This window comes from Mesoplodon densirostris, chromosome 17 (assembly GCF_025265405.1).
Source record: "Mesoplodon densirostris isolate mMesDen1 chromosome 17, mMesDen1 primary haplotype, whole genome shotgun sequence".
NCBI lineage: Eukaryota > Metazoa > Chordata > Mammalia > Artiodactyla > Ziphiidae > Mesoplodon > Mesoplodon densirostris.
Window position 1 is genome coordinate 2,670,538 of NC_082677.1, and position 23,011 is coordinate 2,693,548.

The 23,011-nt window shown below is 45.4% G+C and overlaps 1 protein-coding gene across 1 annotated transcript in view; it reads right to left on the reverse strand.

The window, feature by feature from the left end:
* The window catches only part of MIPEP (mitochondrial intermediate peptidase), a 144,120-nt gene that overhangs the window by 40,064 nt on the left and 81,045 nt on the right, over positions 1-23,011 (reverse strand). Inside the window, exon 16 of the mRNA XM_060079683.1 lies at positions 21,554-21,673. Within this exon, the coding sequence (XP_059935666.1) occupies positions 21,554-21,673 (120 nt within the window). The remainder of the gene's footprint in view (positions 1-21,553; positions 21,674-23,011) is intronic.

The window sequence follows — 23,011 nt, forward strand, 5'->3', positions numbered from 1 at the left end:
GATAGATTCTTTTCTCCCTACCTTCAATCTCTGTACCCTCCACCTCATCCTCTGTATTGAAACGATAACTTTCCCCTTCTGTTTATATCTGCTCACGTCCCTGCTCTGCTCACAAAGTTCAGACCCCTCCTCCTGTCACACGTCACTTGTCCCTCTTCCCCTCCTCCTACCCTGGCTTCAGTTTGGGCAGAGTCTGAATTAGAAGTGACCAAGACTTCCAGGGAAGATGGCGGAAGAGTAAGACGTGGAGATCACCTTCCACCCCACAGATACACCAGAAATACAGCTTCACGTGGAACCACTCCTACAGAACACCTACTGAACGCTGGCAGAAGACCCCAGACCTCCCAAAAGGCAAGAAACTCCCCACGTACCTGGGTAGGGCAAAAGAAAACAGAATAAACAGAGACAAAAGGATAGGGCCGGGACCTGCACCAGTGGGAGGGAGCCGTGAAGGAGAAACGGTTTCCACACACTAGGAGCCCCTTCGCGGGCAGAGACTCCGGGTGGCGGAGGGGGAAAGCTTCGGAGCCGCGGAGGAGAGCACAGCAACAGGGGTGTGGAGGGCAAAGCGGAGAGATTCCCGCACAGAGGATCGGTGCCGACCGGCACTCACCAGCCCGAGAGGCTTGTCTGCTCAGCCGCCGGGGCGGGCGGGGCTGGGAGCTGAGGCTCAGGTTTCGAGCTTCGGTCAGAGCGCAGGGAGAGGACTGAGGCTGGCAGCGTGAACACAGCCTGAAGGGGCTAATGCGCCACAGCTAGCCGGGAGGGAGTCCGGGAAAAAGTCTGGACCTGCTGAAGAGGCAAGAGACTTTTCCTTCCCTCTTTGTTCCCTGGTGCCCGAGGAGAGGGGATTCAGAGCGCTGCTTAAAGGAGCTCCAGAGACAGGCGTGAGGCGCGGCTGAAAGCGCGGACCCCAGAGACGGGCGTGGGATGCTGGGGCTGCTGCTGCCGCCACGAGGCCTGTGTGCGAGCGCATGTCACTGTCCACGCCCCCCTTCCGGGGAGCCTGTGCAGCCCGTCACTGCCGGGGTCCCGGGATCCAGGGATGGCTTCCCCGGGAGAGCGCACGGTGCACCTTGGGCTGGTGTAACGTCACGCCGGCGCAACATCACGCCGGCCTCCGCCGCCGCACGCTCGCCCCGCCTCCGTTCCCCTCCCTCCCCCGCGGCCTGAGGGAGCCAGAGTCCCCGAATCAGCGGCTCCTTTAACACTGCCCTGTCTGAGCGAAGAACAGACGCCCTCCGGGGACCTACACGGAGAGATGGGGCCAAATCCAAAGCTGAGACCCGGGAGCTGTGCGAACAAAGAAGAGAAAGGGGAATCTCTCCCAGCAGCCTCAGAAGCAGCGGATTAAAGCTCCACAATCAACTTGATGTACCCTGCATCTGTGGAATACCTGAATAGACAACGAATCATCCCAAACTGAGGAGCCAGGAGTCAGTGCTGCGCCTCTGAGGTGGGAGAGCCAACATCAGGACACTGGTCCACAAGAGACCTCCCAGCTCCACATAATATCAAACGGCAAAAATCTTCCAAAGATCTCCATCACAACACCAGCACCCAGCTTCACTCAACGACCAGCAAGCTATAGTGCTGGACACCCTATGCCAAACAACTAGCAAGACAGGAACACAACGCCACCCATTAGCAGAGAGGCTGCCTAAAATCATAAAAAGTCCACAGACACCCCAAAACACACCACCAGATGTGGACCTGCCCACCTGAAAGACAAGATCCAGCCTCATCCACCAGAACACAGGCACTAGTCCCCTCCACCAGGAAGCCTACACAACCCACTGAACCAACCTTAGCCACTGGGGACAGACACCAAAAACAACGGGAAGTACGAACTTGCAGCCTGCAAAAAGGAGACCCCAAACACAGTACGATAAGCAAAATGAGAAGACAGAAAAACACACAGCGGAGAAGGAGCAAGATAAAAACCCACCAGACCTAACAAATGAAGAGAAAATAGGCAGTCTACCTGAAAAAGAATTCAGAATAATGATAGTAAAGATGATCCAAAATCTTGGAAATAGAATGGACAAAATGCAAGAAACAGTTAACAAGGACCTAGAAGAACTAAAGATGAATCAAGCAATGATGAGAAACACAATAAATGAAACTAAAAATACTCTAGATGGGATCAATAGAATAACTGAGGCAGAAGAACGGATAAGTGACGTGGAAGATAAAATAGTGGAAATAACTACTGCAGAGCAGAAGAAAGAAAAAAGAATGAAAAGAACTGAGGACAGTCTCAGAGACCTCTGGGACAACATTAAACGCACCAACATTCGAATTATAGGGGATCCAGAAGAAGAAGAGAAAAAGAAAAGGACTGAGAAAATTTGAAGAGATTATAGTTGAAAACTTCTCTAATATGGGAAAGGAAATAGTTAATCAAGTCCAGGAGGCACAGAGAGTCCCATACAGAATAAACCCAATGAGAAATATGCCAAGACACATATTAATCAAACTGTCAAAAATTAAATGCAAAGAAAACATATTAAAAGCAGCAAGGGAAAAGCAACAAATAACACACAAGGGAATCTCCATAAGGTTAACAGCTGATCTTTCAGCAGAAACTCTGCAAGCCAGAAGCGACTAGCAGGACATATTTAAAGTGATGAAGGAGAAAAACCTGCAACCAAGATTACTCTACCCAGCAAGGATCTCATTCAGATTTGATGGAGAAATTAAAACCTTTACAGACAAGCAAAAGCTGAGAGAGTTCAGCACCACCAAACCAGCTTTACAACAAATGCTAAAGGAACTTCTCTAGGCAAGAAACACAACAGAAGGAAAAGACCTACAATAACGAACCCAAAACAATTAAGAAAATGGGAATAGGAATATACATATCGATAATTACCTTAAATGTAAATGGACTAAATGCTCCAACCAAAAGACACAGATTGGCTGAATGGATACAAACACAAGACCCATATACATGCTGCCTACAAGAGGTCCACTTCAGACCTACAGACACATACATACTGAAAGTAAGGGGATGGAAAAAGATATTCCATGCAAATGGAAACCAAAAGAAAGCTGGAGTAGCAATTCTCATATCACACAAAATAGACTTTAAAATAAAGACTACCAGAAGAGACAAAGAAGGACACTACATAATGGTCAAGGGATCAATCCAAGAAGAAGATATAACAATTGTAAATATTTATGCACCAAACATAGGAGCACCTCAATACATAAGGCAAATACTAACAGCCATAAAAGGAGAAATCGACAGTAACACAATCATAGTAGGGGACTTTAACACCCCACTTTCACCAATGGACAGATCATCCAAAATGAAAATAAATAAGGAAACACAAGCTTTAAATGATACATTAAACAAGATGGACTTAATTGATATTTATAGGACATTCCATCCAAAAACAACAGAATACACGTTTTTCTCAAGTGCTCATGGAACGTTCTCCAGGATAGATCATATCTTGGGTCCCAAATCAAGCCTTGGTAAATTTAAGAAAATTGAAATTGTATCAAGTATCTTTTCCGACCACAATGCTATGAGACTAGATATCAATTACAGGAAAAGAGCTGTAAAAAATACAAACACATGGAGGCTAAACAATACACTACTTAATAACGAAGTGATCACTGAAGAAATCAAAGAGGAAATTTAAAAATACCTAAAAACAAATGACAATGGAGACAGGACGACCCAAAACCTATGGGATGCTGCAAAAGCAGTTCTAAGAAGGACATTTATAGCAATACAATCCCACCTTAAGAAACAGGAAACATCTCGAATAAACAACCTAACCTTGCACCTAAAGCAATTAGAGAGAGAAGAACAAAAACCCCCCAAAGTTAGCAGAAGGAAAGAAATCATAAAAATCAGATCAGAAATAAATGGAAAAGAAATGAAGGAAATGATAGCAAAGATCAATAAAACTAAAAGCTGGTTCTTTGAGAAGATAAACATAATTGATAAACCATTAGCCAGACTCATCAAGGAAAAAAGGGAGAAGACTCAAATCAATAGAATTAGAAATGAAAAAGGAGAAGTAACAACTGACACTGCAGAAATACAAAAAATCATGAGAGATTACTACAAGCAACTCTATGCCAATAAAATGGACAACCTGGAAGAAATGGACAAATTCTTAGAAATGCACAACCTGCCAAGACTGAATCAGGAAGCAATAGAAAATATGAACAGACCAATCACAAGCACTGAATTGAAACTGTGATAAAAAAATCTTCCAACAAACAAAAGCCCAGGACCAGATGGCTTCACAGGTGAATTCTATCAAGCATTTAGAGAAGAGCTAACACCTAGCCTTCTCAAACTCTTCCAGAATATAGCAGAGGGAGGAACACTCCCAAACTCATTCTACGAGGCCACCATCACCTTGATACCAAAACCAGACAAGGATGTCACAAAGAAAGAAAACTACAGGCCAATATCACTGATGAACATAGATGCAAAAATCCTCAACAAAACACTAGCAAACAGAATCCATCAGCACATTAAAAGGATCATACACCATGATGAAGTGGGGTTTATCCCAGGAATGCAAGGATTCTTCAATATATGGAAATCAATCAACGTGATACACCATATTAACAAATTGAAGGAGAAAACCCATATGATCATCTCAATAGATGGAGAGAAAGCTTTCGACAAAATTCAACACCCATTTATGATAAAAACCCTCCAGAAAGTAGGCATAGAGGGAACTGAGGCATAACAAAGGCCATATATAATGAACCCACAGCCAACATCATTCTCAATGGTGAAAAACTGAAACCATTTCCACTAAGATTAGGAACAAGACAAGGTTGCCCACTCTCACCACTCTTATTCAACATAGTTTTGGACGTTTTAGCCACAGCAGTCAGAGAAGAAAAGGAAATAAAAGGAATCCAAATCGGAAAAGAAGTAAAGCTGTCACTGTTTGCAAATGACATGATACTATACATAGAGAATCCTAAAGATGCTACCAGAAAACTACTAGAGCTAAACAATGAATTTGGTAAAGTAGCAGGATACAAAATTAATGCACAGAAATCTCTGGCATTCCTATATACTAATGATGAAAAACCTGAAAGTGAAATCAAGAAAACACTCCCATTTACCACTGCAACAAAAAGAATAAAATATCTAGGAATAAACCTACCTAAGGAGACAAAAGACCTGTATGCAGAAAATTATAAGACACTGATGAAAGAAATTAAAGATGATACAAATAGATGGAGAGATATAACATGTTCTTGGATTGGAAGAATCAACATTGTGAAAATGACTCTACTACCCAAAGCAATCTACAGATTCAATGCAATCCCTATCAAACTACCATTGGCATTTTTCACAGAACTAGAACAAAAAATTTCACAATTTGTAATGGAAACTCAAAAGACCCCAAAGAGCCAAAGCAATCTTGAGAACGAAAAATGGAGCTGGAGGAATCAGGCTCCCTGATTTCAGACTATACTACAAAGCTACAGTAATCAAGACAGTATGGTACTGGCACAAAAACAGAAAGATAGATCAATGGAACAGGATAGAAAGCCCAGAGATAAACCCACGCATATATGGTCACCTTATCTTTGATAAAGGAGGCAGGAATGTACAGTGGAGAAAGGACAGCCTCTTCAATAAGTGATGCTGGGAAAACTGGACAGGGACATGTAAAAGTATGAGATTAGATCACTCCCTAACACCATACACAAAAATAAGCTCAAAATGGATTAAAGACCTAAATGTAAGGCCAGAAACTATCAAACTCTTAGAGGAAAACATAGGCGGAACACTCTATGACATAAATCACAGCAAGATCCTTTTTGACCCATCTCCTAGAGAAATGGAAATAAAGACAAAAATAAACACATGGGCCCTAATGAAACTCAAAAGCTTTTGCACAGCAAAGGAAACCATAAACAAGACCAAAAGACAACCCTCAGAATGGGAGAAAATATTTGCAAATGAAGTAACTGACAAAGGATTAATCTCCAAAATTTATAAGCAGCTCAATAGCAAAAAAACAAACAACCCAATCCAAAAATGGGCAGAAGACCTAAATAGACATTTCTCCACAGAAGATATACAGACTGCCAACAAACACATGAAAGGATGCTCAACATCTTTACTCATTAGAGAAATGCAAATCAAAACTACAATGAGATATCATCTCACACCAGTCAGAATGGCCATCATCAAAAAATCTAGAAACAATAAATGCTGGAGAGGGTGTGGAAAAAAGGGAACACTCTTGCACTGCTGGTGGGAATGTGAATTGGCACAGCCGCTATGGAGAACGGTATGGAGGTTCCTTAAAAAACTAAAAATTGAACTACCATATGACCCAGCAATCCCACTACTGGGCATATACCCTGAGAAAACCATAATTCAAAAAGAGTCATGTACCAAAATGTTCATAGCATCCCTATTTACAATAGCCCAGAGATGGAAACATCCTAGGTGTCCATCATCAGATGAATGGATAAAGATGTGGCGCATATATACAATGGAATATTACGCAGACATAAAAAGCAACGAAATTGAGCTATTTGTAATGAGGTGGATAGACCTAGAGTCTGTTATACAGAGTGAAGTAAGTCAGAAAGAGAAAGACAAATACCGTATGCTAACACATATATATGGAATTTAAGAAGAAAAAAAATGTCATGAAGAACCTAGGGGTAAGACAAGAATAAAGACACAGACCTACTAGAGAATGGACTTGAGGATATGGGGAGGGGGAAGGGTAAGCTGTGAGAAAGTGAAAGAGAGGCATGGACATATATACACTACCAAACGTAAGGTAGATAGCTAGTGGGAAGCAGCCGCATAGCACAGGGAGATCAGCTAGGTGCTTTGTGACCGCCTGGAGGGGTGGGATAGGGAGGGTGGGAGGGAGACACACACACACACAAAAAAAGAAGTGACCAAGCCCAGGTAAGAGGTTATTTCATACTCCCTGAGGCAAACCTGAACACTCCCCACTCTACAACAGAGCATCTCATACTGCATCATGTCATTTTTCACACTACCTTATACACACACGTATCTTTCCTAAAAGACAATGTCTGTCAAATGAAGTACCCCATGAGGAGAAACGGCGGGGCTGGGATCAAATGGGAGTCGTGGTTTGTTTCTAAATGACGTCGTTGTAAAGCACCTCTCTCTGAAAAGGTCTGGTTGACTCGGGAAAGAATGGTAGAATAAGCCAAAGAATGGGACAAGGTCAGTTAACATAGTGGTCTTCAGACTGTGAGGCCATTTTCTACAGTGGTTGGTGAAACCAATACAGCAGGTTGTAACAAGCATTTTAAAAAATTTTTAAAAAGGGAAAATACTAGAGTACAGTGCACACAGTTAGAGTAACTTTTAGTCTGTGGTACTTTTTCTTCAGTTTTACATACCTAAACGTACATAAACATTTCTATAAAGGACCACAACGTAAGCATTCTGTATTGTGGGTTTGGTCAGAATGCTTGAAAGTCAATGAGTTAACAGTTCAAAGACACTGATAAGAAAATCAGTGCTACTGTAAGTACAGAGAGATGCCAAGCATATAACAACACATGAAAAAACTTAAGATGGGTGATCTTAAGATAGTGGATTTCCCCCAACAGGGAAGCAGATGATGAAGAGATAAAGAGCCCCTCTCCGCTGCGCTCGACACGCTAGTGATTAGAAAGCAGGCTCTCGGATGATGGGCCCATCTCTCCTGATCCTGCTTCTACTGTCCTGTCTCCAGGGTGATCATGAAGCCTGGTCATCCTCGAAACTGAACAGAAGGAGCTGCAGGTTATAGATTAGGCTCATGAGCTGTAAGCGCTCTGAGGCGCAGCACCCTGGAAAACGAAGGACAGTCAGTTTCAGGACTGACCACAATGAGCAAACGCAGACGTGAAAGTAACTCAGGTTACCGAGTAAGGACCGTACCAGCGTCGCTTCCCGGACTGGACGACGTACCATGCTAGCACTGGACATCATCATCGGGGAAGCTGGGGGAAGGTACGTGGGAGCGATGTCTGCAACTTACGAGTAAACTGTTTCAAATACGAGGTTATCAGAAATCATCAGGTCGAAGTGCTGTGGTTCCTCCCGGGACCAGCGGCCGTGGTTCCCCAGTGACAGACGGGGCTGGTTACTCTCTCACCCCCAAGACCAACCACCTACAGTGGTTCCCTCATTTCACACAAGCCCGCGCGGCAGCACTTACCGTCACGCTGCTTTCTCGCGATACTGTGCTTTTCTAAACTAAGCTGTGGCCGGATATTATCCTCCAAGATCTTCTTATGTATTTACTTATTCGCTTTAATTTAAATTCCATATAGGACTGGTTCTGGAGGATATACTAAGTTTTAAGAGGGAAAATGAGTTAGAGAAAGTGTTATGAGATAAATGTAAATGATCATTTGATTTATAGACCTCCACTGCTTTCATTTAAAGGACTGAGCATGAAAGGGCTGTTTAGACTGTACACTGGCTTAAGTGGAAAAAAGTTATTGCTGAAATTGTATAAATCATTTCAAATATTGTTTGATTTTAGCTTTTAAGTGTCTGAATTTTTCTAAATGTTCTGAGAAAGTCTGGTTCACTTTTTACTCTCCATAAATCAGCAAGTATTTCAAAGCTTCCCTGAGACTTGAAAAAATATACACATGTGAAAAGAATGATCACGTCATCACTCAGTTAGGGACCTGAAAAGAAAGTATATTAAATAAAGCAACTAGCTGGGTGCTTGCTTTCATAATTATTAATTATATACATTACAAATCGAGATGTAAACGACTCCAAGGTCAACTATTCTCATACATGAATAACCTGGTCGGGGAAACAGTGCTGGAGCACATGGCCGTGGGCACGCTACTCCAGGGACTCAGGTGGCCTGGCCCACAGCTGTCCTTGCGGAGCAGGGATCAGCCTCAACAGCCTGACCAAACAATGCCGAACACACAGGGATGTCCATCTGCTGTAATGTATTAACTTGCTTCTGCTCTCAGCCATCCTACATGCAACTGATGAAATTATCTTTCCCGCACACCATCTGTATCATTGAAATACCTGCTTTCAATAATCCTGCATTACACTGACAAGAATAGTAGCAGCAATGATACTTAACATCTGTTGTGTGTTCAGTACGTGCCAGGCACTGGGCTGAGTGCTTCTGACGTGCATGATCTCACTCCCTCTCCACAATAACCACACAGGTCAGAGCTCACCGTCACAGAGGAACAGCTGAGGCCCCCGAGCGGGCATCTGGCCTAGAGGTCCATACAAGCATCGCGCCTGCAGCACCCACCACGTGGGGTGACCTCACCCTCGGGGGAGCCTCTGCTGCTCATCCCCCCGCCCCCAAGAACTGCAGCCCCCCTGCCTGTGTCCACACCTCACTGCCTCACTCCTGCCTTCATAATCTGAATACACGCTCTTGATCCAGGAATAGTCTCAAACACACATGCTGGCTCGCTTTCAAATCACAGATCCAACCAGAAATATGCCACTGAGACCGTGAACACAACCAGGATGCTCCATGCCCCTAGTATTACTTGGTGCGATTGTGAAAGTTCAAGCCACTGGACCAGGGAAGGACACCAGGGTCACAGAAATACTGAAAAGGGGCAGCAAAACATTATTTATACATGTTGTGAGGTTTCATCTATCTATGTAAATACATATTTAGAGAGAGAGAGCGGTATCTGGAAAACCTCCAAAATCCAGTGAATATGTGTCAAAAGCAGTAGGTGTTAAGAATGCCAGCCACAAAATCAACAAACTAAAATAAATAACTTTCTATGTGCCAATGGTAAACAGCCAGAGGAAGTGGGAAAGAGAGACTAACAGACCCATTCAAAGCAGCAAAAAAAAAAAAAAAAAAAAAGTCATACAACAGGAATACATTTAACAAGATGTATGAGGCACTTCTAAGAAGAAGACCAGTAAATATAAAATGGTGTTATAGGAACAAGCAGATCCATAACAGAGTAAGGCATCTGTGTAAAAAAAAAAAACAAAAACAAAAAAAACAACTGATAATCAACAAAAAACTTCACAAATGATTATCCAGCCTCTCAGCAGGAGCCCTGAAACGGAAGCTCAGACACAAATCTTGTCTACGAAACTCAGCATCTCATAAAGGAGGCCTTTTCAAACCAGTGGGGAAAGTGGGTTTTTCAAAAACCAATTAGAAAAAGTAAAGCTGGTTCCGAATCTCATACCTTACACCACTAGAAGCTTAAATAATCAAAGATTTAAAAGTAAAAAATAAAACCACAAGAGTCTAGAAGAAATCATTGGCAGAAATTTAAATATTCTCAGGCTAGCAAGTTATTTTTAAGCGTGACAGGAAACTCAGAGAAAAGCCTGATTTAACTAAAAACAACAATCACCACCATCAAGCAAACTGACAATAAAACCTTCTGAAAGCTAAAAAAAAAAAAAAAAAAATTACAAAGTTGAAAGCTGAATAACAAGATGTGGGAAATATTTACAACAAAAAAGATAAAAGGTTAACATTCCTATAAAAATCAGTAACAAAAAGATCAACCTAAATATGGGAAAATGACAAAAATAGGCAATTCACCCCCTAACTTCCATACAGATGGAAAAATGTCATAGGGGAAGATGTTGGTTTTACTGGTAATAAAAGAATTACAAGTAAAAATAAGTTACAGCATTTCTGGCCTATCAAACTGTCAAGGGAACGCTATCTGGACTTCAACTTTGCACGTGTGCGGGAAATAAACTGTGCGTGACTTGCGGCCCAGCAATCCCACTCTGCGGAACCTACTGTGAGGACGGAGCAGCCGGGCGGGCGCGCACAGGTCTTGCGTCCACAGGGCTACCTGCTCCGTCACCACCACCACCGCCCTGCCACATGACCCCCCCTCCGTGGGTCCCACTCCCGCCCTCCCCTCTCTCCCGCCCACTCTCCACTGCGCTCTCGGAAACCTAACCGCCTGGATTTTCACCTGCCCCCTTGACGGCCCCTCCACTCTTCTGCTGCAACAGGAACCTGGCTCTCCCCGCGATCTCGGCCCCGACCCCGGGCCCCCGGCCTGGACGGGAGGCCGCGGTGCCGCCCAGCTCCCCGCTCCCGCGGCTGCGGCCACCCCTTGCTCATCTTCGCTCTCGCCAAGGCTGCTCCTGTCGCAGTTCAGAGGACGCCGGCGACCGCACAGCGAGTCCTTAAACGCCCCTCCCCCGGCCTCAGAACCTGCCCCTCACAGGACGCCGCGGGAGCACCCGGGTTACGTGGGTGGCCCCCGAACGCCACCGCCCGCGTCCCTGCAGGAGGGAAGCAGGCAGGTCAAGGGTGGAGCCGTGCGGCCTCCAGAGCGGCGGCGCAGGAGCGAGCCTCCCCGAGCCCCCGAGGGGCCGGCTGCCGGCACAGTGACTTCAGCCCAAGGCTCGATTCGGCCTCCTGACCTCCAGAACCGTGAGAGGAGAAACGCCTGTGCCGCTTTAAGCCACTAAATGGGCAGAGACTTGTGACGGCAGCGACAGGAAGCTCACGGCGCCCTGGCCTTCTTCCTCTCCTTGGGGGACGCCGTCCTCGGCCCCAACTCGTCTCGCGCCCACGGTTACGCCTGCCCCCTCGCTGTCTCCGAGGCCCTTCCCTCACTCTAGGAGCGGGTCCCAGACCCCGCCAGGACTCGGGACTCACGTTCTCTCTGCCCGGCAAGCCCACGGCGGGTCATCAGGACAGCTCTGCACAAGGCCACCGCCTCCTCCCGTGCCGGCAGACCCACAGCTCTGGCCAGAGCGCGGCGCCTGAGCCCCCACGGCCGTGCCGTGGCCCGGCGGGCCTCGCCTGCCTCCCGTGGGCCCCGGGCCCCTAACGCCGTCTCGGAAGCTAGCAGCGCCATGTCCCCACTCACTCCCTAAGGCCCGGGTCCTGAGCCACAGAACAAAGCAGCCCGAAGGGAACGTCCACCACGGCCCCTCCGGGCCCGGGCCTCTTCCCGCGTGCCCCGCGCGCGCCGGCGAGGCTGACCCTGCGCGTCTGTGGAAGACCCATCCCCGGCTACGTCCCCATCACTCTCGGGCAGCGTTACTTGTCAGTCTCTGCAGAGCCTTCCCACCAGCCTCTGCGTGTCATTTCTCTCCTTAAAAACCAAAATGAAACCCAACAGAGAAACAGCCTCTCCGCCCCACGCCCCCTCCAAGCCCCGTTCCTCTCCCCCCGCAGGAAACCACCCGAGCGTCCCCAAGTCCCCGCCCTCCGTCCTCTCCTGACCCGCACTCACTGCGCCTTCACTCCCACGGCTCTACCGGGACTGTGCTCACCTGGGTCACCAAGGACCCAAGAGTACAAACCACACGACAGCCCTTGCACGGAGCTCAAACAGGCAGAGCCTAGGGGTTACCTCGTGGGGAAGGTGCATGACTGAGGGGTCAGTTGCCTCCTGAGGTCCTGGAAATGCTGGTCTCCTGACCTGGGTGGTGGTTACAAACGTCTGTACGTATATAAAAATTCATGGAGCTGTACATCAGGATTTGTACACTGTATGTAAGTTATGTCCAATAAAAAGGTTAGAAAAATCTTCAATAAATATTTGCTGGGCGTGTACCTTGCATACCGTGCCGGGGCCCTGGAGAAGCGGTGAATAAGTGAGAATGGGCCTTGCTCTTAGGGAATTTCACTCCATTTGGGACGATAGGAATTAGTCAAATGACATCAAGAAACGAGAACGTGGGCTGAAGGACAGGGAGGGCAGACCTGCTTTCTGTGAGCCTGTGCGACAGAGGAAGGACGGGGCCTGGAGAAGCGGCCCTTCCGGGGAGGTGAGTGTGGAGAAGAGAAGCAGGCTCCGGGCAGGGGCAGGGGGCGCGCCGCAGCCTGAGGCCAGAGTGTAGGACCCGCAGGACCCGCAGGACCGTGGTGGGAAGGCCCACCCCCGAAGGGTTTCCAGGGCGCACTGAGAAAAGGTCTCGCTGCAGAGACAAGGGCTGCTCACTAACTGCCCACCCAGAGCAGAGGCAGATGAGACGCATCTCTGTGTCTGTGGGAGCTGGTTCCATCTTCAGGTGCGTGTGAGAGAATAACGGGACACGGTGTCTCAGGGGACGGGGCCAGAGTGGGAGGGAGACCAGCTGCAAACCCTTTCACGCCTTCTGATTTTTGGTCACATGCATGCATGACTCAAACACAGTTAAAATGTAAGATGAGCATCACTCAACCGGAGGCCTCTTACAGGGGGCGGGTGCTGCCCCCAGAGTCCCAGGGGCACAGGTATAAAAAGACACCAGGACAAGCCCTCTGGGCCCCGAGCTCCCTGCATCCTGCCCACGCTCACCATGGACAAGAACGTGACTCACTCAGACGATCACTAGGGCGGAAGCTTCTGGAAATGTAAACAGCATCAAATCTACAAGACACACGTGTATTATTTAAAACGCAAAGTCTACCTGGTAAAGAACAAATGAATATCCTGGATTTTTAAATTTCATTTTATCTAGCTTATGTGAATTTGCAGGCAAAAAAAAAAAAAAGCATAGCATTATTCATGAAAACCAAGATGAAAATGAAAGTCGGTGACTTGGCTCAAAGGACTACATTATAAAAACAACCGGGTAGTCACATAATTTCCTCATGTTTTAAATCAGTGAAATCTAGAGTTGCAGCTGTCCCACAAACTGAAACCATATAAATTTTTAGAAAGTGAGTCAATTGTGAGATTAAAGTTTCAATTTATAACACTTCTGTGTTTTACTTACAAAGTCATAAATAAATCTAGCATGACAGAGAAGGTAAATATTTTCTCAGTTGTTTATGCAGCCAAAGAGGAAAGGAATTTAACATGCAATTAACCACTTAGGTTTTTCTAGATATGTGCCATATGGTCTTTGTATTTAAGATAGAGAAAAAAATAAATATTGTTTTGTTTAATCTAACATTTGCTTAGCAACATCAGATACTCCAAACTGTGCCACCTGGGCATGCCTTTACCTCCCAGGAGACTTTTTTCATTTGTACAAGAGCCAGGGCATAAGAATAGGAGGAAATGTAACTTCTTCCCCAGGGGGAAAAAGAGCTAAATAGGAGAAATGAGAATTTCTACCAAATAATTTAAGTTGAATTCTCTGGAGAGAAAATGAACTTTTAACCACCATGGGGTCTAGTTCTACTGTTTCATAGACAGTATTTTTTTTTATACACATTGAAAAAAAGAGACCTTTATGCCATTCTCTGAACCAACATCTGAGCAAGTGTGAGGTAAGAATAGCCAAAGGTCAAAAGCAGACCTCGGATTTCTATATAAAGGCTCCCACGTGATCAAAGCTTTCTCTCACCAGGGTTTCTTTAAAAATAACTAGTAAGAAAACATCTGATTGCCATTTTAATCTAGATAGTAGAAATCATTTGATAATATTTCCTTATCTTAGTGTTTTATCAGTTAATCTAAAATTAGAGCTTTTAAAATAAACTCATTAATGCTTGACGCCACATAAAGTCAATAAGCTGATACAATTTTATTATGAACTGAACTTGTGACATCTCCTATGAAGAGCTTTGAAATATACATTCAAAATTAAAGCTATAAAACTGTAATTCTTCATGTGCTTGAATGCACATGTCAGGTATCTGCATGGATCTCTATACACACTCACATATATATTCTGAAGAAAGAAGATCTTCAGTGAGCAGGAGAGAAAATAACCTCTAGCGGTAGTGCACCCCAACTGTGGGGACAAATGACGTCCTCTCGTGGCGAGTGTTTTTGTTACCTTTTTTCTTTTTGAGACTCTTGAAAAACCAACCAAAGGGAAACACAAGGCAAGCGCACACGGCCGGGCTGCCCCCAGCCTCTCCCGCTCCCTCCCCTCTGCAGGCTCAGCCCTCCGGGGTCAGGGGCGGCGCGTGAATGAACGTTGGCCGGGGTGAGCACACTGGACAAACGACCGGGTCACCCCTGACGGCACTCCAACTCCCAACTGGTCAACCAGAGGCCACTGTCCTTGCACATATCGTCATGACAGCGGCAACACCAGCTTAAGAATCTGCTGGAAACCTTGAGCAGTCTCAAGACGGGAAGCCCTCAGGTCACAGGTGAGCTGTCTGATGCAAGTTTATCCATCGGTCTGTTCTCTGGGAACTCACAACACACACCCACGATAAATGTCCTACAACTGATGGCCCAAGCCACAGGGCACAATGTAACCCTAAATTAATAGAAAAGGGCGCAGCGTTATACTGTAGTAGCGGTAGAAACAGGAAATACGTTTAAAATTTCAGTTTTTGCTGGTATTTGAGAAAAAGCTATTTCAATCAGAAGATCTTCCCCACCGACACCGGCTGACCCGGGTGTGCTGCCTGTTGCAGGTCCCCCGCTCAGGGGCGCTGTCCCCCTCCAGAGCTCACAGCATCCTCTCTGTAGGTGAACGCCTCCCAAATCTACACGGCTCCCGCCAGGATCTGCTTCCTGGCCTTCAGACCCATGGATCCCACAGCATCCTCACCTCAGACTAAAGCCTTCCCGTCTGCGCCCCTCCTGTCTTCCTGTCTCACTGACGCCACCCTTTCCCGCCCCCGGGGGCCGCGGGAGCACCAGCACCAAGGGGGTCTGTGGGCTCCCGGGCCTCTGACCCTCCTCTGCCCGCCCAGCCGCCTCTTCCTCCTGTACCTAACCTCACAGTGTCACCGAGCCGCGCCTGAGGGGTGCTCAGCCCCCAGGGATGCTGGCCCAGGTGAGGGCACAGCCCAGCAAGGGCGAGGACGAACGCAGGGCCCGATGAAAACGAAGGCGCCTCTTTTCCTCACCCACCCTTCCGGGGAGAAGCCTGCCTCTGGAAACGAAAACCAGTACCCAGCGCACCCTCTGTACCAGCTGCACGACGCATTGGAAAGCCGTAAGGTGCTGTAGGCTGACGTATAAATTATATTTTCCTTTTCTCATTGTTTAATTGAGGAAATAAAATGATTCATTGGAGAAAAACAATCTCTGGAGATGAGTTGCGGGGAAAACTGCCCCTCCTCTGGTCTCGGGGGACTCGAGAAGCCTCCTGTCCATCTCACGTTAGAACCTGGCAGTCGCCCTGAACCCAGCTTCCCGCCCCGGCCCTGCCAGGCTCCCCACCTTCCACACGGTCCCCGAACCCGCCTGACCCCCCCACCCCCGCCAAGGCTGCCAGCAGCGCTGTCCCGACGTGGGAATAACTTTCCAGCTGGTCCCCCAACCCCTCTCTACCCCATACACGGCAGCCCAAACAGCCTTTTAACATGTAGGGTACGTTCTACATACGAAGAAGATATTCCTGTATTCTACAGAATGACCAATCTATCAACCACGAGCCTATTCATCAGTTTAAGAAATAAACTATTTCTAAGACTTCTGTGCCCCCCTTCCCTGCTCCAGCGGCAGGCACGGCCTCAATTCTGGGCTTACTATTCCTTCGTTTTCTTTAGAGTTTTACTACGTATGTAGAGATCTATGCTAATGCACTGCTCAGTTCTGCATGATTTTGAACTTTATATAAATGTACAAAATCTATTTCTTCTGAAGCTCATTTTTTCTTTATTTTACATTTTGCTTCTCAAGCTCATCATCGCGATTTCCCTGCTGCACAGTATCCCAGCCGATGAATATGCCCGAAATCATTCACCTGTTTCTGTGCTCACAATCGCATGGGTTCTTCCCAGAGCCCCCTCCTTTCCCCCCCATTTACAAACAGTGCTGTTGTACACATTCCTATCCTCAACGCTTAGGACCTAAGACAACACTTTCTCTGGGTTCCATGTAGGAGGTGAACTGCTGGGTCACGGGGTCCATCCTCAACTCTAAGAGGTGACACCCCGCTGATTTCCAAGTAGTCACGGCAAATGCAACTCTGCCTGCGTGTGACTGTGACTCCACAGCCTGGCCAGCACTGGTCCGTCTGTGGTTTTCTCTGTCACAAGACGGCTGAGAGTGAGACGGCATCCTGACACGGCTTCACCGCACGCCCCAACGGACGCTGAGGTCATCTTATGCAGTGCATTCAAGGCACCGTCTTTTCCAAGATGGTTATTTATTTTTGGCTAAATGTCTAAAATTATACCTACTTATTTTTTTAACATCTTTATTGGAGTATAATTGCTTTACAATGGTGTGTTAGTTTCTGCTGTATAACAAAGTGAATCAGTTATACATATACATATGTCCCCATATCTCGTCCCTCTTGCATCTCCCTCCCTATCCCACCCCTCTAGGTGGTCACAAAGCACCGGGCTGATCTCCCTGTGCTATGCAGCAGCTTCCCACTAGCTATCTATTTTACGTTTGGTAGTGTATATATGTCCATGCCACTCTCTCACTTCGTCCCAGCTTACCCTTCCTCCTCCCCGTGTCCTCAAGTCCATTCTCTACATCTGCGTCTTTGTTCCTATCCTACCGCTAGGTTCTTCAGAACCTTTTTTTTTTTTTTTTTTTTTAGATTCCATATATATGTGTTAGCATACGGTATTTGTTTTTCTCTTTCTGACTTACTTCGCTCTGTATGACAGACTCTAGGTCCATCCACCTCACTACAAATAACTCAATTTCGTTTATTTTTATGGCTGAGTAATATTCCATTCTACATATGTGCCACATCTCCTTTATCCATTCATCTGTTGATGGACACTTAGGCTGCTTCCATGTCCTGGCTATTGTAAATAGAGCTGCAATGAACATTTTGGTACATGACTCTTTTTGAATTATGGTTTTCTCAGGGTATATGCCCAGTAGTGGGATTGCTGGGTCGTATGGTAGTTCTATTTGTAGGTTTTTAAGGAACCTCCATACTGTTTTCCATAGTGGCTGTGCCAATTCACATTCCCACCAGCAGTGCAAGAGTGTTCACTTTTCTCCACACCCTCTCCAGCATTTACTGTTTCTAGATTTTTTGATGATGGCCATTCTGAGCACTGTGAGATGATATTTCATTGTAGTTTTGATTTGCATTTCTCTAACGATTAATGATGTTTAGCATCCTTTCACGTGTTTGTTGGCAATCTGTATATCTTCTTTGGAGAAATGTCTATTTAGGTCTTCTGCCCATTTTTGGATTGGGTTGTTTGTTTTTTTGATATTGAGCTGCATGAGTTGCTTATAAATTTTGGAGATTAACCCTCTGTCAGTTGCTTCATTTGCAAATATTTTCACCCATTCTGAGGGTTGTCTTTTCGTCTTGTTTATGGTTCAAGATGGTACCTTTCATGCCGTTTTTTGTACCACAATCAAAATTAATTAATTTTAAAAGGAAAAAAATCCTTTTCCAGTTACATGTGTTGAAAACCTCTACTTCCAGTCTGTAGCTTTTCACTGTTTTTCACCCGGTTTTTTGATGAACAGAAGATGCAGCTTTTAATACAGTGGAATGTATCAGTCTTCTGTTTTACAGTTAATGTCTTCTGTGTTGTCTGTATGACATGCGGGTCTGAGCAGGAACAGAAAGGAGCTGTCAGAAAGACACTCCCATCATCTCTACAAATTTAAACCTTTACTTCTCACAGCATGAGACAGATCCGAGTTTCATCTTTTCCATATGGACGATGGACAGCGGCAGCACCATTTAAAATAAACCAATCTCTTCTCGGCCCACAGACCCGCACTGTTCTTCAGCTTCTGGTCAAGAGGCCGCACATGTGCTGAGCCAGACTTCAGGTCCCAGGCTCCACTCCACCGTCTGTCCCTGCAGCCCCCGCAGCATCGTTACACTGTCCTAGTTCCTACAGCCTCCTCTGAGTACTGATCCCGACCGGGAAGCCCACCCACCTGCCACTGTCCTTCAAAGCTGCTCCTTGGCCGTCGCGCTTCCACATAAAATCATACGCTCAGCTTGTTAGCTTCAAGCCAGCCAACGAGGAGAATCACATTACATTAAGTGTACAGGTTAACTGGAGAAAAAGTGCTTTGTTTTTATATCAAATCTTCCTATCTATAAATATGGTTCAGTTCTTCCTTTATTTAGGATCTGGAAATTAAAGATAATAGGCTTTTTTTAAAAGTGTTTGGGGAGGCACCACCTTATATTTTTTTCTTGCCTTAATGGTATATTTACAATTTTTTTGTTTGTTGCTGGTAAACAGAGATGGATTAAATTTTTATATATTGTTTATCTAGAAAAGTTGCTAACTTCTCATTAATTTTACTAATTTACCTGTACACACTGTGGATTTCCTCAGCAATCGTCACCTGCAAATACTGACAGTTCTGTATCTTCCTTTCCAGCGCTTCTATCTTTTCTTCTTGTCTCACTGTCCTGATGGATACTACACTGCAGAATTCCAACGAGCACCCTGGTCTTATTCTCTATGTTTACGGGAAGGTTTGTTACGGGTCTCATGATGAGTTGACAAATGGATGAGAGGCCGAAGTTGCTACGCAGGAAGAACAGAACACTTGTGCAAATCTAAACTCTCAGACGTTAAAAAAAAAGACAAGCCTTTAAAGAATGCCTTTTTTCTCTAAATGTAGCTATGCTTCTTCTAAAGACCTCCAAAAACAACTGACACAAAGAGCTACAGCTACTGACCATGAATGGGGGAGGCAATCCCAGTGAAGAGATAAACCTTTATATTTTCTCAAAGGAGTTAGAATAAGGATAGTGGACTTAATAACAACATCCTTCCTTTTAAATTAAAAATAATTTACTGACAGTTGATGCAGAATTGGGTACCAATGTCACCTCATCTTTGTATATTTAATTACTACACAAAAGAAACCTGCATGGTGAGGAAATCTGAGTTCTCTTCTTTTTTATTTTTCTAACATTGTTTTTATTTTTATTTTGGCCATGCTGCACGGCTTAGAGGATCTCAGTTCCCCGACCAGGGGCTGAACCCAGGCCACGGCAGTGAAAGCACTGAATCCTAACCACTGGACCACCAGGGAATTTCCTGGGTTTTCTTCTAAAAAGAGACACAGCTCAATTGTTATAAGACTTAAGATAAAGAAAGCTGGGGGTGAGCAACTCGGCCAAAATGAAGTGGCTTCAGAAAGCATCCCAGTTCCTCCTAATTTTGGTGTCCCTACAACTTTACTACCCACTGGTGATATAACCATGTGGAGATCAGGTCACACTGATTTTAAAGCTAACAAAGAATATAAAATGAGCACAAAACCACACAGGCACGAAAGCACGTGGATCGGGCAATGCTCCATAAACTGGAAAACACCCTTAAAGAATGTCTTTTTTCTCTGAATGTAGGCAATTGTTATTATGATTCCACTGATGAACAGTGAGATTATTATTACAGATTTTCACTAATATAGATAATTCAAGTACACAATAGTACACACACTGGAACAATAAATTTTTTCTATATATGGTCAAAAATAGGTAGGTAGTGTGACTAGCATTATGTATCACAAATAGATGGTGAAGCTTCTATGACAATCAAACACTGCTGATAAGGAGTCTTATGAAGATGAAATTTCCTGTGACTTTCCTTGTCTGGTAAAGATGAACAGTCCCACATGTTCGAGCATTAGGATCTGAAGATCTAATGGACAGTTACAGTTTACTGATTAACCTAAACTCAGCACAACACATGCTGGTATCCAACACTGTAACAAATGAAACCACATTTATTTGGCATTTTACGGCTTACAGAGCATTTTCAAATGAGCTTTCTTTCTATGAGATGGGCTAAGCTGGACCTTCTCGTGGCCACCATGCCACCAAGTCAGGGCCACCTCCCTAAGAACAAGACAAATCCAGAGAAAGACACAGCTGAAAGACGAAGGAAGGAGAAACATTTCTAACAATACTGTGTAAGAACTAACTCAACCCAGCTAACCGGCAACCAAACAGGCCGACCCCTGCACCTTCCAGCCACGGGGCTCAATAAACACCCTTTCTGCTTAGGCCACTAGGAGTCGGGTTCCCATCGCCTGGACCTGAGGTCCCAAGTGATATGAAAGCGCCAGTCTCGTGCCAGAACCCAGGGACACTCTTCCCCACCACGCAGCTTCCTCACGGAACCTGGGCTGATGAGGACACACGGCTTCAGGGCTGGGTGGGAATCCCAACACCACCGCTCACTACCCACGTGACCCTAGACAAGACATGTAACTGGCACAAGCCCCCCATGCACCCTGTGACAGGCAAGCATCGAATTCACAGGGTCCTTCTGAGTCAGGGTTTTGCCAAGCAATCGGACGGAGTCTGGCACCTAGTCCTCAGCAAATGGTGGCGATGCGCCCGCTCTCCATCCCGACAGGGCACCGCATGACGCCCGTCACGGTCCCGACACAAGCGGGTCCTCAATCAGCGTGGATTCTCTTTGCAGTGAGAGCGGCTGGGGACCGATCATCACGTTCATCTTAGTTCTTCTCGTCACAAATAAATAATGAAAAAGAACACAGACTAACTCCGAGGGCCTTTTTATAGCCCACTTCCCTAGGAATCTAGAAAAATCCTGCCGGCAGGAGGAAGATAAGTACATGTAAACGGACGGCTGGAGGCAGTGAGTGAGTCGGCGTTTCTAGCATTTGCCCCGCAGGAAACCTCAACATCCAGGAGAGGATTTCACACCCCGCCCACCTGACACATACACCCATTCAATGGCACACAGCAGGGTCGGCACGCCAGACTCACAGTGTTCGGGACGTACGGTAAGCCGTAGAACTTCTCCTGGGCGTCCCTGAGGATGTCTGTGGTCGAGCTCCTCAGGGGATGCTGCCCATGGTAGAGCTGATCCAGTGCAGCATAAAAGACCTGGACGGGAGAACGCACCTATTTAGTTTGGGTACCACGCTTACGTCTATGATGCAGGTGACCAAAGATATTACAAGTCTACCAGAATAATAACTGCAAGTCGCAGTTGGGCAGTCACAAGTATAAGTTTATGTGGCTTGAGATGTATTTTGTATTTCATACCACATTTAAGACCATGGTAATGACGAAAAGGAAAGCTCTCAACCTCTTCATGATTAAGGATATTAAAGAATTTTGAACCCTATCTATAAGGTACTCTTTCTGTACAGTGTAGTAAATTAAATTTGTGACCACAAAACTATATATACACACATACACACATATATGGAAATATATATATATATATATTTATATATATATATAGAAATATGAAAAAATTAAGCTATAACCTGTGACCCCCAGGAGCTAATAAATACTGTTTGGCTTCTTCCTAGAATCCTGATATAATTAAATGAGAGAAATGACAGGGTGAGAATCCTAGTTTGTCGATGAGAGGTGCAAGGCGGGGTGAAGTGGGGTGAGGAAGCAAGGGTGTCACAAAGGATTCAGGAGCAGCTGTCGGAGAGTCTGAGGCCAGGACCGAGGCCAACCCCAGCCCTGCTGTCAGGACACAGAGGAAGCAGCTGCTGGGCGGGGCGACCCTGACTTAAGGAGGTGACTGGCAGGGAAGGCTCATTCCCCTCCAAGGAGAGGACAGAGGCCACTGAAACATGACAGGAGAGTAAAGCATTGGAAGGAGTGTAAACATGAACCCTGCTGCGTATTTACCAAGCTCTGAAAGCTAAGTTTGCACAGAAAACCTAAAGTAAAGTGCTTTTTCACTGCAACATTTGACTTATTAACATTGTTTGAATTTTACCTGAAGCAAGCAAGTAGAAAATGTTTTATTTTAAAGGAAAGTATCGTCATGTGATTATGTTTCCGCTACATATCTTTCGGATTCAAAATAGGAATTTGTAGAGAATGTGCAGCTGTTGACTTGAAAGAAGTGAGGATTAGTGTGTATAAAAGAAAAAATTTAAATGACCTCTAACTTCTGGCTTCATCTAGATGCAGAATTATGGTTCTAAATCATAAAGTCAAGTTTAAACCTCCGCTGGAAAAATACAGACATTTCCTAAATATTGCTTTGCTCTAACTGGCAAACTCTAAACATATACTAAATACAGCTCTTTCCATTCTATGTTCTGTAACGAGTAACAATACTGGGTTGGTCAGAAAGTTCGTTCGCGTTTCTCTGTAAAAGCTGTAACATGTTGCAGAAAAACCCAAACGAACTTCTTGGCCACCCCAATATTTCATGCTCATCTGCTGACGAACCAAACAATTCTAAGCGAT